At 40.8% G+C, this 16,153-nt stretch overlaps 1 protein-coding gene and 1 pseudogene across 3 annotated transcripts in view; both read left to right on the top strand.

Annotated features, from left to right (window-relative positions):
* The window catches only part of DNAI4 (dynein axonemal intermediate chain 4), a 73,573-nt gene that overhangs the window by 55,721 nt on the left and 1,699 nt on the right, over positions 1-16,153 (top strand). For 2 of the 3 annotated variants that reach the window (XM_060206372.1, XM_016190481.2), the window contains exons 12-16: positions 2,778-2,935; positions 3,807-3,928; positions 5,943-6,041; positions 7,755-7,981; positions 9,754-9,910. In XM_060206372.1, the coding sequence (XP_060062355.1) occupies positions 2,778-2,935; positions 3,807-3,928; positions 5,943-6,041; positions 7,755-7,981; positions 9,754-9,910 (763 nt within the window). Of the gene's footprint in view, positions 1-2,777; positions 2,936-3,806; positions 3,929-5,942; positions 6,042-7,754; positions 7,982-9,753; positions 9,911-16,153 lie in introns of those variants that run through there. The other variant, XM_060206373.1, reaches the window with a different exon arrangement.
* LOC132532517 (U6 spliceosomal RNA) lies at positions 12,292-12,392 on the top strand (annotated as a pseudogene).

Raw genomic sequence — 16,153 nt, 5'->3', positions numbered from 1 at the left:
ATGCTCTCAGGGGACCTGGTCTATATCTAGGTTTTGGGACTTTGTTAGGAAGTGAACCAACTGGAATGGGATTAGAGAATACTATGAAAGGAAAGGTCTCACCCGAGTGATGAAGCTGAAGGGTTGTCATTCCACACCTGAAGTCTCTGGTCACAGTCTGAAGTGAAGCATGCTGAGGTGGCACTCGTTGCGTTGATTAAGTTGTGATCGGCGGATGCAATATTATTAGATATGAACTGAGAGAAGCATGCAGGAAAGTGGGCCCCACCCTAAGGTTCCAGGACTGGGGGAAATATAGGCTCTCTAGTGGAAATGTGAGGTTCCTGCTGTCTTAGGGTTCAAGAAGACAATGGATAGTTATTGTTATTGTCACATTATTTTATAATTGGGTTAACTTTGAAAAGTCCCTTTGTTAGGCTTTGCTGTATAATACCCAACATATTGTCTATAGCTATGCCACCAGTTGCTTCTGTTCTCCCTGGTCTAGGCTTTTGAGAGAGTCAACATATCAAAGACTCAGCCTGTGTATTAAAAAGACTCAGTCTGTGTTTTAAAAAGTTCGAGACATACAATCAATTTTCCCTCTCCTATTAATTAAATAGTGATCTATATGACTACAATTTAATAGGAGTGTACATAGACACCATTCCCACCACCAAAAGACTGTGTCCCCTCCCACCCCCCGGGGAAGCCAAATGTCCACCCTCCCCCCCACCACAGGGTTTTTACTTTGGTGCCCTACTCTAGATTTAGTCAGATCCTGCTTTTAGTTTCCCTTTCTGTTCTTCTTTCTCAGCTTCTGTTGATGAGTGGGATCATCCCATACTCATCTTTATAGAACTATGTCTTTGGAGGGTGTGCACGAGAAATCAGGAGAGTCTACTATACACAAAGCCTCCCGCTAATGTGACATGGAAAAAAGCCAGTATGGCTCTCTGTGGTAGCAGATCTGCTTTTGATGAAATACTTCTGCCAATTAAAAATCTGTGTGTGGGGGTCGGGCTGTAGCGCACCTGGTTAAGTGCACATAGTACAAATCACAAGCACCTATGCAAGGATCCCTGTTGAGACTCTGGCTCCCCACCTGCAGGGGGGTAGCTTCACAGGTGGTGAAGCAGGTCTGCAGGTCTCTCTCCTCTCTCTCTCTCTCCAACCCTCTCTCCATTTCTCTCTGTCCTATCCAATAAAAATGAAAAATGTTTGCCAGGAGCAGTGGATTTGTAGTGCAGGCACTGAGTCCCAGCCATAACCTTGGAAGAAAAAAAAAATCTGTATGTGTGTGTGTGTTGTGGGGGGTCTCAGCAAGGTAGCTATGTTTTATTTAGGAAATATGCACAATCCTATGCTTATAACATATTCTATACATTAACAATATACATGAAGAGTAGAAAGATTTAGAAAGATTTGTATAATAAAGGAATAAAAAGGAAAACAGCCAGTAATCTTAGAATTTAAATTTTTCAGAAAGTATTTTAAATCTCAGATACAGAGAGAAGTATGTCAGTTGGCATTTTTGAAACATAGCCAGAAATGGGAGGTAATTGCTTCTTTGAATCAAATTTAAATAACTTAATGCTTAAGCCATGAAAATAGATCTTTAGAAAGAAGTTTATACTCACTGTGCCTCACATAAACTAAATGTGCATACCTAAAAAATGGGAAGAAACAGAGTAGGAGAAGAAGATTCTGAAGAGAAAGAAAATATTTTCGTGTGCATTCCTTCATGCAGTTAGTAAACAAATAGTAAAATTTTCTTTGGGTAAAAAACAAACAAAGAAAAAACCCAAGGAGTTGGGCAGTAGCGCAGCAGGTTAAGTACATGTGGCACAAAACTCAAAAGACCTGCGTTAGGATCCGGGTTTAAGCCTCCCCCTCCCCACCTGCAGGGGGGTCACTTCACAGGTGATGAAGCAGGTCTGTAGGTGTCTGTCTTTCTCTCCCCCTCTCTGTCTGCCCCTCTCTCCATTTCTCTGTGTCCTATCCAACAATGACATCAACAACAACAATAATAACTACAACAACTATGAAAAACAACAAAGGCAACAAAAGGGAAAACAAATAAATATAAAAAAACTAAAAAAACAAACAACAAATGGGGGCTGGGCAATGGGGAACCTGGATGAGTGTACCTGTGACAGTGCACAAGGACCAGGGTTCAAGCCCCTGGTCGCCACCTGTAGAGGCAAAGCTTCATGAGCTAAAGCAGGGCTACAGGTGTCTGTCTCTTTATCTCCCGCTTCCCTTTCAATTTCTATCTCTATCAAATAAATAAAGATAATTTAAGAAAAAATAACAGCAATAAGTATTAGGTGACCAATTGATTATTTTTCTTGTTTTAAGTTTTTCCTGCTTTTCTAAACTAAAAAATATTTAGAGGAAAAGTCCTGTTTTAAATATCAAAAGTTTTGGTGTGTTAGTTTTGGCTCTCTAGGGAGCTATCTTTATCACCTGTAGTGTCTTTTTTTAAAAAAAATAATTTCTTTTTATATTTATTCCCTTTTGTTGTCCTTGTTGTTTTATTGTTGTAGTTATTATTATTGTTGTTGTTATTGATGTCATTGTTGGATAGGACAGAGAGAAATGGAGAGAGGAGGGGAAGACAGAGGGGGAGAGAAAGACAGACACCTGCAGACCTGCTTCACTGCCTGCGACTCCCCTGCAGGTGGAGGCGGGGCTCGAACTGGAATCCTTAAGCTGAGGTGCGCTTAACCCATTGCGCTACTGCCCAACTCCCATCACCTATAATGTTTAACGTTTATTGATGGCCTTTATTTTAGCGAATCATCTCAAAAACATTTGGGACCTATATGGCAACTACAGTGGATAGAACAAGACAGAGGAACAACAGGCGATGACAAAAGAGAAATACTCGTCTCTATATCAGCGGATGGCAGAATCTCCAAATGGGTCATTCGGAAAGGCCTGGACTGCCACGGTAAGCAAGCAACATTATCAATAAAGTCAACGACAGGTGTATCAGGTCAGCTTTCTCTTACTGTGTTCTGAGTCACAAATTCATGGTGAACTCTGTGTGAGAGGGAAAATTTTTTTTAATATTTATTCATTTTTCCTTTTGTTTCCCTTGTTTTTCATTATTGTTGTAGTTATTGTTGTTATTATTGATGTCATCGTCGTTGGATAGGACAGAGAGAAATGGAGAGAGAGAAATTTTCATTTGACTGAATAGAAAAAAAAAATTGGACTTGGGTGGGGGGCGCTCAGCGGTAGCGCACCTCCTTAAGTGCACATAGTACGAAGCACAAGGAACGGCGTGAGGATCCGGGCTTGAGCCCCCGGTTCTCCAACTGTACGGGGGTTGCTTCACAAGCAGTGAAGCTGGCCTGCAGGTGTCTCTCTATTTCTTTTCCCCTCCCTATGCCCCTCCCCTTTCAATTTCTCTCTGTCCTATCCAACAACAATAATAATTACAATAGCAGCAGCAACGACAATAACGGCAAAAGATGGCCTCCATGAACAGTGGATTCAGAGTGCAGGCACTGAGCCCCAGCAATAACCCTGAAGGCAAAAGAAAGAAAGAAAGAAAGAAAGAAAGAGAGAGAGAGAGAGAGAGAGAGAAAGAAAGAAAGAAAGAGAAAGAAAGAAAGAAAGAAAGAAAGAAAGAAAGAAAGAAAGAAAGAAAGAAAGAAAGAAAGAAAGAAAAAAACTCGACTTGGTCATTGTTTCTTTAAGCATCTGGTTTTGCATTCACTATTTTTACCCAATATGCATAAAAATGCCAGAAAGTTCAGAGGAGACTCAGAGATATCTGCAATAACTTTTCATGAATCATTTTCCTTTAAACCAAGATTTGATGCGTTTGAAGAGAACCACCACCAGCGGCATCAGAAAAGGAGGGGAGAAGGAGAAGAAAGGCGAGGCTCTGATATCGCGACAGGCTCCTGGCATGTGCTTTGCATTTCATCCCAAGGTGAATCATTTCAACTTCGCATTAGTACATACAGAAATAAATAAGCAAATGAATAAGGACTGCTGTCTATCCGATACACTAACGAAAGTGAAAACGAGAAGCCACAGGGGCCAGGCGGCGGCACACCTGGTTAAGCTTACAGAGTACTATGTATGGGGACCCACACGAAGATCCCGGTTCAAGCCCCTGCAGGGCTCAAGCGGCGAAGCAGGTCTGCAGGTGTCTCCTTCTCGCTCCCTATCTCCTCTTCCCCGCTCAATTTCTCTCTGTCCTATCCATTAAAGTGCAGAAAATGACCCCCAGGAGCAGTGGATTTGTAATGTAGGCAAAGAGCCTCAGAGATAACCCTGGAGGCAAAAATAAATACATAAATAAATAAGTAAGCCAAACAGTGGAAGAAATTTATAGCACATGCAGTAGACAAGTGTGTGTAATAGAATATATGAAAACATAAAAATGAATATGAAAAAAGACAGAGTATTATTAGTAATCAAGAGATACAGATAGGAAAGGAAATAAAAATGGCCAGTTAGGTGGGGTACATAGCAAACAGATTCTCATGCCTGAGGCTCCAAGGTCCCAGGTTCAATCCCTTGCACTGCCATAAGCCAGAGCTGAGCAGGGCTCTGGTTAAAAAAAAAAAAAAAAGCAAATGGCCAATAAACTTAAAGATAATGCTGAATCTTATTGGTAGTCATAGGAATGTTATTAAAGCTATTAAATATAATTTTTCTTTTTTTAATGTTTTATTATCTTTATTTGGTAGAGACAGGCAGAAATTGAGAGGGAAGGGGGTGATAGAGAGAGAGACAGAGAGACACCTGCAGACCTGCTTCACCACTCGTGAAGCTTTCCCCCTGCAGGTGGGCACCAGGGACTCGAACCCAGGTCCTTGTGCACTGTGACATGTGCGCTCAACCAGGTGTGCCACCGCCTGGCCCCAACTATAATCTGTATATTAAAAAATTGTGTTTCATTTTTAACGTATATACTGATTACTTGGAAATCTTATTAAAGTACAGATTCTGACTCAGTAGGTAGTAGGTAGTAGGAAGAGCCTGAAATTCTTTAAAAATGTTCTAGATGACTCTGAGTCTACACAGCCAAGGCACAGGGTACAGTTGACTTTCAGACTTTTTAGTTATGACTTCTTTAAATTTTTTTTTATTATATTTATTTATTTACTGGATAGAGACAGAAATCGAGAAGGACGGTGGTGGGAAAGAGGGAGAGACAGAGAGACACCTGCAACACTGATTCACCATTTGTAAGGCTTTCCCCCTGCAGGTGGGGACCGGGGGCTCGAACCCAGATCCTTGCACATTGTAATATGTGCATTCAACCAGGTGCGCCACCACCCAGCCCCTTGATTATGACTTCTTTAAGGGACTTACATTTATATCTCTGACTCAGTGCATACATCTAGAGCTAAAAATGTCTGAGACTCCATCAAATTCAATCTCTCAGTCCTAATAATAATTGTTTCTTCGGATATATCTATGATTGCATATAGTTACTGTTAAGTCATCTCTCCTTTTCCTTGGGTAGCTCTAATGAAAGAATCCTCACTGTTTCGCTCAAATGCTAGTTTCACTGTATGTATATCTAAGTGTTTTGAATGTTTCTTCAAATTGATTGTCATGCAGTGTCTTGACAATATAATAAATGCTAACCTCTACTATACCTGGGAAGAAATCTAGATTTTTTTCTTTGCATAATGGTCTTTCAGGTAGTTCAATTGATGTAGATGGAATAATCGAGATGGAACAAGACTGCAAGATGTCTGTCTTCAAGACAGCGTATGTAGTTTTGGTACTTGAATTACTTTTTTTTCTCACTTTCTGTTTGTATTTTTATTAGTGATGTAATAGTCATTCATATAAGACAACAGAGGTATGGTTCTGTACCACTCCACCTACAAAATTCTGTTGATTACAATGAAATGATGTGCTATTCTATCTAGCATATTTGTTTCTGTATCACAGGTTGATGGGTTTAACTTTTTGTGTTGTAGGATACAAATATCTATTTGGCTGGTACCGAGGAAGGTCTTATTCATAAATGTTCTTGTTCATACAATGAACAATATTTAGATACCTACAGAGGACACAAGGTTAGTTTAATGGGAGTTGGTATGATAATTTTAATTTCCCTTTTAATATTTCTGAATAATGGCTGCATTATACATACTTGTTTTTTTCTTTTCAACTTCTGCCTATGAGTGAGACCATCCCATATTCATCCTTCTGACTTATCGCACTTAACATGATTTCTTCAAGCTCCATCCAAGACATTCTGGTCCCAAAATATAATTATTTATTGCATATGCTATTTTTTTATTAGTGATTTAATAATGATCAACATGATTGTGGGATAAGAGGGGTACAATTCCACACAGTTACCACCAGTAGACTTTCACAACCCATCCCCTCCACTGGAAGTTTCCATATTCTTCATCCCTCTGGGAGTATGGACCAAAGTTCTTTATGAGCTGCAGAAGGTGGGAGGTCTGGCTTCTGTAATTGCTTCTTTGCAGACATGGGTGTTGGCAAGTCGATCCACACCCCCAGCCTGTTTCTGTCTTTCTCTAGTGGGACAGGGCTCTGGGGAGGTGAAGTTCCAGGACACAATGGTGAGATCATCTGCCCAAGGAAGTCAGATTGGCATCATAGGAACATCTGCAACTTGGTGGCTGAAAAGCATTATGATATAAAGCAGAAGAAATTGTTTAATAGTCAGGAACCTAAAAGTACAAGTATAGCAGATGAGATTTGGGGTCTTCATGTTGGAAGGAGCTAGGAAGTCTATTTTAGGTCTGCTCCAAGGGGCTCATGACTTCTAATTTTTGCCTGAGCCTGACAGCTACCATGCAGATGGGCGTTCTGAACGTATCATTTAGGAAGATGGTGTCCGAGTTGGAAATAGGACTAGAAAGCTGGGTTAGGGTAGAGAGTAACTTCCAAATATGGGGAAAATATGTAAATACTGTTAACTGTAAACCCCATCGATCTGAGAGTGTTACAGACGTTTATCAGGGAGGGGTGAGAAATTGTACCCAAGTGTCAAAAACTGCACTGTTATTCACTCTCCCCACAAGAAAGTAAAAGCATAATCATGATAATAATAAGCTTTTTAAGTATGGCATAGGAAAAAAACCCCATAAAAATCCAGTTACTAAAATAATCACTATTTTCTTTATACCTTACAATTGGTTTATATGTTTACTTTGCTGTGTCCTTCACTTACGTTTTTGTCTTAATACTTCTTTTTTCCCCAAGTAAATATGCATAATATGTGTTGCTATTTAGAGATTATTTCAGTAACTGGATTTTAATGTTTTTTAAAAAAGCTTATTATCATCATGACTGTGCTTTTATGTTCTTGTGGGGGTGCGTGAATCCCCGTGCAGTTCTTGACACCTGGGTATGGGTTCTCATCTCCCCCTGTAAATGTCTGTAACACACTCTCACCTCCAACTTAGGCCCTGTTCCACTAGGACGCACCAGGACACCAGATCCCCCCCTCTCCCCCAACTCCCATCTTCCCTTTTCTCCCCAGAGTCCTTTGCTTTGGCACAATACACCAGACCCAGTCCAGGTTTTACTTTGTGTTTTCCATTTCCGTGTTTGTTTGTTAAATTCCACCACGAATACTTCAGGGAGGATTCAGCGTCTGACCTTACTCAAACTGAAAATAATACCCAAACAGTAACTTAGGGTACGGAAGTCTTACAAAACTCAGCATTTTGTTGTTATGGAATACTTGAAAGCACATGATGTTAAATACTGTTTGCCTACGAATTTTAATTTTATCTTTTTAATTCTAGGGTCCAGTGTATAAAATAGTATGGAATCCATTCTGTCATGATATATTCTTAAGCTGTTCTGCAGATTGGGGCGTTATACTTTGGCAACAGGAGAATCTCAAGCCATTTTTTAGTTTCTATCCAACTACTTACGTTGTTTATGATATTGCTTGGTCTCCTAAATCATCCTATATATTTGCAGCTGCAAACGAGAGCAGAATAGAGATCTGGGATCTTCATGTTAGCACGTAAGTGTTAATATATTTCTTCCAGGATGTTTTTAACAGAAGCAGTTCAAACTGATTTTTTTTTTTTTGTTTTGGTAAAATTCTTCATTGGGGGATTAATGGTTTACAGTTCACAGTAAAATACAATGGTTTGTGTATTCATAGTATTTCTCAGTTTTCCACATAATACAACCCCCACTAGGTCCTCTGTCATCATGATGCAGGACCTGAACCCTCCCCCAACCCCAGAGTCTTTTTACTTTGGTTCAGTACACCAACTCCAGTACAAGTTCTGGTCAAATTAATTCTTTTTCTTTCTTTCTTTCTCTCTCTCTCTCTCTCTCTCTCTTTTTTTTTTTTTTTTTTGTCAAGCTGATTCTTAATGTAACACCTGCTGGAGAAAATTGTTGTTACTGTAAAACAGGCAATAGTTTATACTCTAGAAGTCATTTATAAAGGATGATATATGCCAGGGGTATCACACAGATGTGTGATCTCATTGCTTCTGGCTCTTTTTTTTTTAAATTTTATTTATTATTGGGCAGAGACAGAAGGAAATTGAGAAGAGAGGGAGAGATAAAGAGAGACAGAGAGATACCTGCAGCCCTGTTTCACCACTCATGAACCTGAGACCATGTGCACTGTAATATGAGTGCTCACCTGGTGCACCATCACCTGGCCCCCGTTTTGGCTCCTTCTGGGGAGAGTGAGTGTGTGGGGGGAGATATCATAACATCAGAACTTCCTCCAGTGCCATAGGGGTGCTGGGGCTTGAACCTGGGCTAACGACATTACAAAGAGCGTGACTTATTTAATGAACTATTAGACCCCAAAGTAGTTTAGAAAACATTTAAATAAAAATAAGTATCAGGTTGGTGATGGGATATGGAGTTCTGGTGGTGGGAATTGTGTGGAGTTATACCCCTCTTATCCTATGGTTTTTGTTAGTGTTTCCTTTTTTGTTTTTAATATTTATTTATTCCCTTTTTTGTTGACCTTTTTTATTGTTGTAGTTATTATTTGATGCCGTCAGTGTTGGATAGGATAGAGAGAAATGGAGACAGGAGGGGAAGACAGAGAGGGGGACAAAAAATAGACACCTGCAGACCCGCTTCACCGCCTGTGAAGCGACTCCCCTGTAGATGGGGGGCTGGGGGCTCGAACCAGGATCCTAACATCAGTCCTTGCACTTTGCGCCACCTGTGCTTAACCTGCTGCGCTACTACCTGACTCCCCCAGTGTTTCCTTTTTATAAATAAAATTTTTTTTAAAAAGTCACCTTACCCATTTCCTCAGATTTCTACAAGTTGATGACTAGTGAGAAGAAAACAAGGGGGGACTAATAGTTCTAGAGATTTTTTTATAATACCACAATGAGAGGAAAGAAAAGCAATTTAAAAAATAATATTCACTTACTCTCTTAGTTAATTTTATTGATTTATTAATACATTTTTTTGTTATCTTTTTATGTATTGGCTAGAACAGCCAGAAATCAAGAGGGTAGGGGAAGTCAAATGGAGAAAGACAGAGAGACACCTGCAGCCCTGCTTCACCACTGGCAAAGCTTTCCCCCTGCAGGTGGGGACTGGGGGCTTGAACCGAGGTCCTTGCTCACTGGAACCTGTGCGCTCAAGTAGGTGTGCCACCACCCAGCCCCTGTTCATTTTACTTATAAGAAAGATATGAAGAAACTTGATTTTTTGTTACACAAAATTATAAAAGTACCTCAGATTTAACTTTATATAAACCTGATGAACAGTAACTGGATTCATAGATGAATCATTCCATCACAGTTTGGACCCTCTGATTGTGAATGTCGCCAACCCTGGGATCAAGTTCACGACCGTCCTCTTCGCCAAGCAGTCAGACTGCCTCCTAGCGGGCGACAGTGACGGGCAGGTTGTTGTGTATGAGCTAAGAAATATGCCCACTGTTTCAGATTCTGGCCGGGTAAGACTCAAAGACAAAACTTGGTGCCATTTTATGGTCTTTGTACTATGTAAGAAATTTTTGTTTCTTACCTGTCTTGAAACTGTTGTAATGACAATAACAGTCCCCAGAGTGGCAACCTGTTAGGGGTAGTATGTAGTGAGTATTGTCTCTTTTATTCTGGGCTGTCTTCCCATGGTCCAGCACATGTCTGACATAGAGTATACTTAGACAGTCAATATTTGCTGAATAAATGTACATACAGAGGAAAATTCAACATGTTACAGTGATGCAGGGTTGCAGGTGTCTATCTCTCTCCCTCTCTATCACCCCCTTTCCTCTCAATTTCTGACTGTCTCTAGCCAACAAATAAAGATAAAAAAGAAATAAAATATTTTTAAATGACATAAGTATTTTAAATTTCTCAAGTATTCATTGAATATAAGATATTTTAGCAGATTCTAGGGGGTATTTGTGCCCACAATGGATACCCTTTTTAAGATTTTAAGATAGATAACTTAATAGCCAAACTGTTTATTATTATTTTTGCCTCCGGGGTTATTGCTGTGACTCAGTGCCTGTAGTATGCATCCACAGCTCCTGAAGACCATATTTCCCCTCATTGGATAGGACAGAGAGAAATTGAGAGGGAAGGGGAAGATAGGGAGGGAGAGAAGACTGCAGATCGGCTTCACCATTTGTGAAGCGACCCCCCTGCAGGTGGGGAGGTGAGAAGCCAGGGTCTTGGGGCTTGAACCAGTGTCCTTCTTTGTGCGGGTCCCTGTGCTTCATTCTGTGTGGCTTAACCCAGTGCGCTACTGCCTGGCTCCCCATAGCCAAACTCTTAAAAGTGAATTCTGGCGCTGGGTAGTGGCGCATCTGATTGAGTGCACATGTTACAGGCGCAAGGACCGAGGTTCAAGGCCCGGTCCCCACCTGTAGTGGGAAAGTTTCACAAGTGGTGAAGCAGGGCTGCTGGTCTCTCTCTCTCTCTCTCTGTGTGTGTGTGTGTGTCTCTCCCTCTCATCTACTTCCCTCTTGATTTCTGGTTGTCTCTGTCCATTAAATAAAGGTAATAATATTTTTTTAAAAAAGTGAAGTCTAGGGAGTCAGGTGGTAGCGCAGCGGGTTAAGCCCACGTGGTGCAAAGCGCAAGGATGGGCGTTAAGGATCCCAGTTAGAGCCTGGGCTCCCCACCTGCAGGGGAGTCGCTTCACAGGCAGTGAAGCAGGTCTGCAGGTGTCTATCTTTCTCTCCCCCTCTCTGTCTTCCCCTCCTCTCTCTATTTTTCTCTGTCCTATCCAACAACAACGACAACATCAACAATAATAATGACTACAACAATAAAACAACAAGGGCAACAAAAGGGAATAAATAAATAAATATAAAAAAGGGAAGTCTATTCTTTACTCAGGGCTTTAAAAAACCTGTTAGATGATCTGGATATGTTGTCATAGTCCTACATACTTATTGTCTTGCTCATGTCCCTCAAATTCTAATGCAACCTCAAGGCCAAAATCTTTTCTTTCTTTCTTTTTAATTATCTTTATTTATTGGATAGAGACAGCCAGAAATCAAGAAGGAAGGGGGAGATAGAGAGGGAGAGAGACACCTACAGCTCTGCTTCACCACCCGCAAAACTTTCCCTCTGCAGGTGGGGACCGAGGTCTCAAACCCGGGTCCTTGCGCACTGTAACATGTGCCCTCAACCAGGTGCGCCACCACCTGCCCCCCAAATCTTTTCTTTATTATGTCTGTGATCCTTGCAGTTTTGCCCTTCCATAACTTTAAGAAATGGCCCACAGACTCTGAGCAGTCAACAAGAGGCTGTGAGTAGTTCTAAAATTTTTATTAGCATGCCTTGAGAGAGTGGTGGAAGAGAACCTGTGAGCATTAGCATGTCACTTCTTTCCATATATATATATATATACACGTAGATATGTATTCCCTGTCAAGCATTTGAATAATTTGTTACCGTGTGCATAAAAGTCTTATTCATTAGTTTGAAATCCTTAAAAAATTTATATTCAAGTATTCATCACAGAGATTACAGAAAACAGTCATTTAGTAAATGTTGAGTAAACATGAAAACAAAAGGCATGCATTTTCTAAGAAAGGAATAATACATGCTTGTGAAATGGTGGTCAATTTATGACGAAAATTCTGTAGGTACACTGAATTGAAGAAAAACTGAAATTCAAAGGCGAGTGGGAAGAAGAGAAGGAAAATAAGTGTGGAATGCTTTGGGGACGGTGTCCACACAGGAAATTCCCTTCAGCTGTGCTTTGGGGGATTTGGGTGTTCCGCTGGAGACAGGAGAATGAAACTGGGGGAGAGATTTGAGATTCCAGACCGAGGGAAAGGTGCGCGCAGAGGTGTAAGACAAGAGAGGTCGATGGTGCGCTTGCTTCAGAAGCACGTCTGCTAATCAGAATGATCCGGAGAAGATTAGTACGGCCCCCGCACAGGGATGAATTACGGATGTGAAGTGTCCCATATTTTCCCCACTGAATTTTTTATTCTAGTCTTAAATTGTTTTTTACTAGTGATTTAATACTGGCTTAAAAGAGTACAAGACTACAGTAGTACAGTTCTACACTGCACTCAACATCAAATTTCTATATTATTTTTATTAATTTACTGGGTAGAGACAGTCAGAAATCAAGAGGGAAGAGGATAATAGAAAGGAAGAGAGACACCTGTAGCACTGCTTCTCTGGTGAAGCTTCCCCGCTGCAGGTGGGAACCAGGGGCTTGAACCAGGGTCCTTGTGCATTGTAACATGTGCACTCAAACAGGAGTATCACCGCCTGGCCCTATTTAATTTCTTTAAATGAATAGAAAAAAAGCTACAAAAATTCATCTGGAACCAGAAAATACCCCAAATCACCAAGCAATCCTGGGGGGTTGGGGGGGTGGAAAAGAAAAAAGTGGAGACATTATACTTACTGACTTTAAGCTATTAATATATTATAAGCTATTGGAAGCAAAACTACAGGATATTGAACCAAAGTAGAATAGTGGAATCGATTTGAGAGTCTGCACATAAGTGCTCACCCCTGTATAAAACTAATTTATGACAAGAGGGCTCAGAACATTAAATAGAAAAAACAGTGTCTTTTCAATAAATGGTGCTGGTAAAATTGGGCTGAAACATGTAGAAGAATGAAAGAGGACAAGAACATGCTATCTTCATGAAAGTTAGCTCCAAATGCATATTGGTCCAGAAACCATAACATATATTGAAGAAAAACACAGGCACACGACTCACCAAGATTTAATTCAAAAGTGTCTTCAAGTGCTCAAGTCCCAACAGCAAGGAACGCAAAACCAAAAATAAATCCACGACACTATGTCAAACTGAAAGGCTTATGCACCGCAAAAGGAACACCACCATCAGAACAAAAATGTATTTAAAATTTTTTTTTAATTATCTTTGTTTGTTTATTGGATAGAGACAGCCAGAAATTGAGAGGAAGAGGGAAGCTAGAGAGGGAGAGTGACCGAGACACCTGCAGACCTGCTCCACCACTCTCAAAGCTTTCCCCCTGCAGGTGGGGACCGGGGGCTCGAACCCCGTGTCCTTGTGCACTGTAGCATGTGCACTCAACCAGGTGCGCTACCACCCGGCCCCACAAAAATGTATCCTATTGAATGGGGGAAAAATCTTTACGTACCATACACCAGGCAAAAGGGGAATAATCAAAATACACTAAGAGCTCACAAAACCCAACAACAAAGAAATCAATCATCCCATTTTAAGTTCAAGATTTTAATAGCTCATATTTAATAAAAGGAAATTTGAAACAATTGAAGACTTTGCGAGAAGCAAAAACAGAAAGCCACTAGTAAAAAGTTAAGTAGGTTGATCTCTTGATTATCTAAATATATTCATTACAAAAAGGAGAAAGTCCCCTAGTTTTGTTGTATCTCTTTTTTTTTGTTTTGTAAAATTGTTATAATAATGTCACTAAAAGAGATTGTTAAATTAACTGTATTAACAGGTACAAGATGATTGGAACTGCTAAACTACAGTTTATCTCATGCAATTCTCTGACTTAGCTCACTTAACATGATTCCTGCATCCTGTCTGGCTTCCGTCACTTAGTTTCAGGTAGCCTCCCTACTGCTGGTTCAGCCTTTGTCTGTTCAGCCATGCTATTGAGATTGTGCCCAGCTCTGCCAGCATTTGGTCCAATCTGTGCCAGCTGCAGCTTGGTATATAACTTGAAACACAGGCACGGGGCAAGCTGTGCAAAGACCCTGTCTGCATGGTTTGTTGCCCAAAGACTTTTTGTGGTCTTTTGTGGTCACCATCCAGTTCTAGTTAGGGCCCAGCCACTTACTTCATCAGCTCCTTGGTGGAAAAATCACAAAATGGAAATAAAACATAATACATCAGCAATATTGGACCGAGACAGAAGCCTAAAAGGCAAGCAAGCAAGCAAGCAAGCAAGCAAGCAAGCAAACAAACAAAAAACCCAAATGCAACAGAGTCATATGAAGCTCCTGATGTTGACTGGATTGAAAAGAATTGCTAGGAGTCTGGCAGTAGCGCAGCGGGTTAAGAGCACATGGCACAAAGCACAAGGACCGACGTTAGGATCCCGGTTCAAGCCCCCGGGTCCTCACTTTCAGGGGAGTCACTTCACAGGCGGTGAAGCAGGTCTGCAGGTGTCTGTCTCTCCTCCTCTCTGTCTTCCCCTTCTCTCTCCATTTCTCTCTGTCCTATCCAACAACAACAACAACAGCAACAATAAAAACAACAAGGGCAACAAAAGGGAAAATAAATATAATAAAAAATTAAAAAAGAAAAAGAAAAGAATTGCTGAGGAGAACTACAACAAATTCAGAGACACACGGAGGAAGTTTCCAGCTAACTTGATAACAGTGACCTGAGGGAGGAGAAATACAGTGCAAGGGAAGGGCTAAAATCATAGCAGATGAGACGCTGCAAGAAGACCGACCCCAGAGGTCAAAGTGGAGAACAGGAAGACAAGGTAGAAAAATTGACCTCCCCCCACTCACCGCAAAAAAAGAAAAAAATACCCACTAAAACAAGTACAGATTATATAAGGGATGTATGGGATGGCATCAACACAACAATAATGAAAAATAATGACCATGTTATAGCAGTACAAGGAAAAGGGAACAGGACAGAAATCACACTTGAAGAGATGTTAATGGAAAGATGCCCCGTATTAAAGAAGAAGGGGATTGATCGATCATTAGACCCAGGAGACCCTATGGTTCAAAGAAAAAGGAATGGAAATTCAATCTTACCGAGGCATAGAGTAATTAAAATGCCAAACGTCACAGACAAAGTGATGATTCTGAAAGAGATCATCACTTTTTACCGGAGAAAAGCCAAGAGTCTCCTATAAAGGAAATCCTGTCTGTCAGCTGATCTCGCCGCGGAAACTTGAAAAGATGGAAAGGAGTGGCAGGATATATTCAGAGTTCTAAATGGGAGAGACCTCCACTGAACAATACTTCATCCTGAGAAATTATCTATTAGGTCTGAAAGAAGGATGAAAAACTTTCCTGGGGGCCAGGAAGTGGCACACCCAACTGAGAACCATGCATGCTCAAGGACCCAGGTTTCAGTCCCACATGAAACACGCTCCATGAGCAGTGAAGCAATCCTCCAGTTGTTTATTCCTCTCTCTCTCTCTCTCTCTCTCTCTCTCTCTCTCCCTCTGTATCTCCCACTTCCCTCTCAATTTCTCTCTGACCTATACAATAAAAATAAATAAATAAGAGGAAAAACTGGCTGCGGGGAACGGATAGATTCTTAGTGCTGGTACTAGGTCCCAGCAATAATCTTGGTTGCAAAAAAACCAAAAACCAGAATAACAACTTTTTAGATGAGTAATATGTAAGGAATCTATATCCACTAAACCAGACCTACATGAAATATTAAAGGGACTCATGAAATAAAAATATATTATGACTTCACCGACTGGGGGTGAGGGTACATGAACAGCAGAAGTTGAGGGTGAGACTATCCTACAGATTATCTGTTCCGGGGAGAGGAGAAATTGTGTCTCTGTGTCAACAGCTGTACTGTAAACCATTATCCCCCCAAAAAAATGATCAAAAAGGGACTGGGGGACTATCAACAAACTAGGAGGTGGTACCGTAGACTTCCAAGGAAGGATATTGGTGTTTTGGTGAGCATAGTGGTGTGATAACACATTTTAAGCAAGCAAAAATCTCAGTGCTAAAACCTTGATTGCCTGGGAAATCATGGTGACCTTAAACA

The sequence above is a fragment of the Erinaceus europaeus genome, chromosome 13, assembly GCF_950295315.1.
Source record: "Erinaceus europaeus chromosome 13, mEriEur2.1, whole genome shotgun sequence".
In the NCBI taxonomy this organism is placed as follows: Eukaryota; Metazoa; Chordata; class Mammalia; order Eulipotyphla; family Erinaceidae; genus Erinaceus; species Erinaceus europaeus.
The sequence above is the reverse complement of the archived record's forward strand: the minus strand, read 5'-3'. Positions and strand labels throughout refer to the sequence as shown.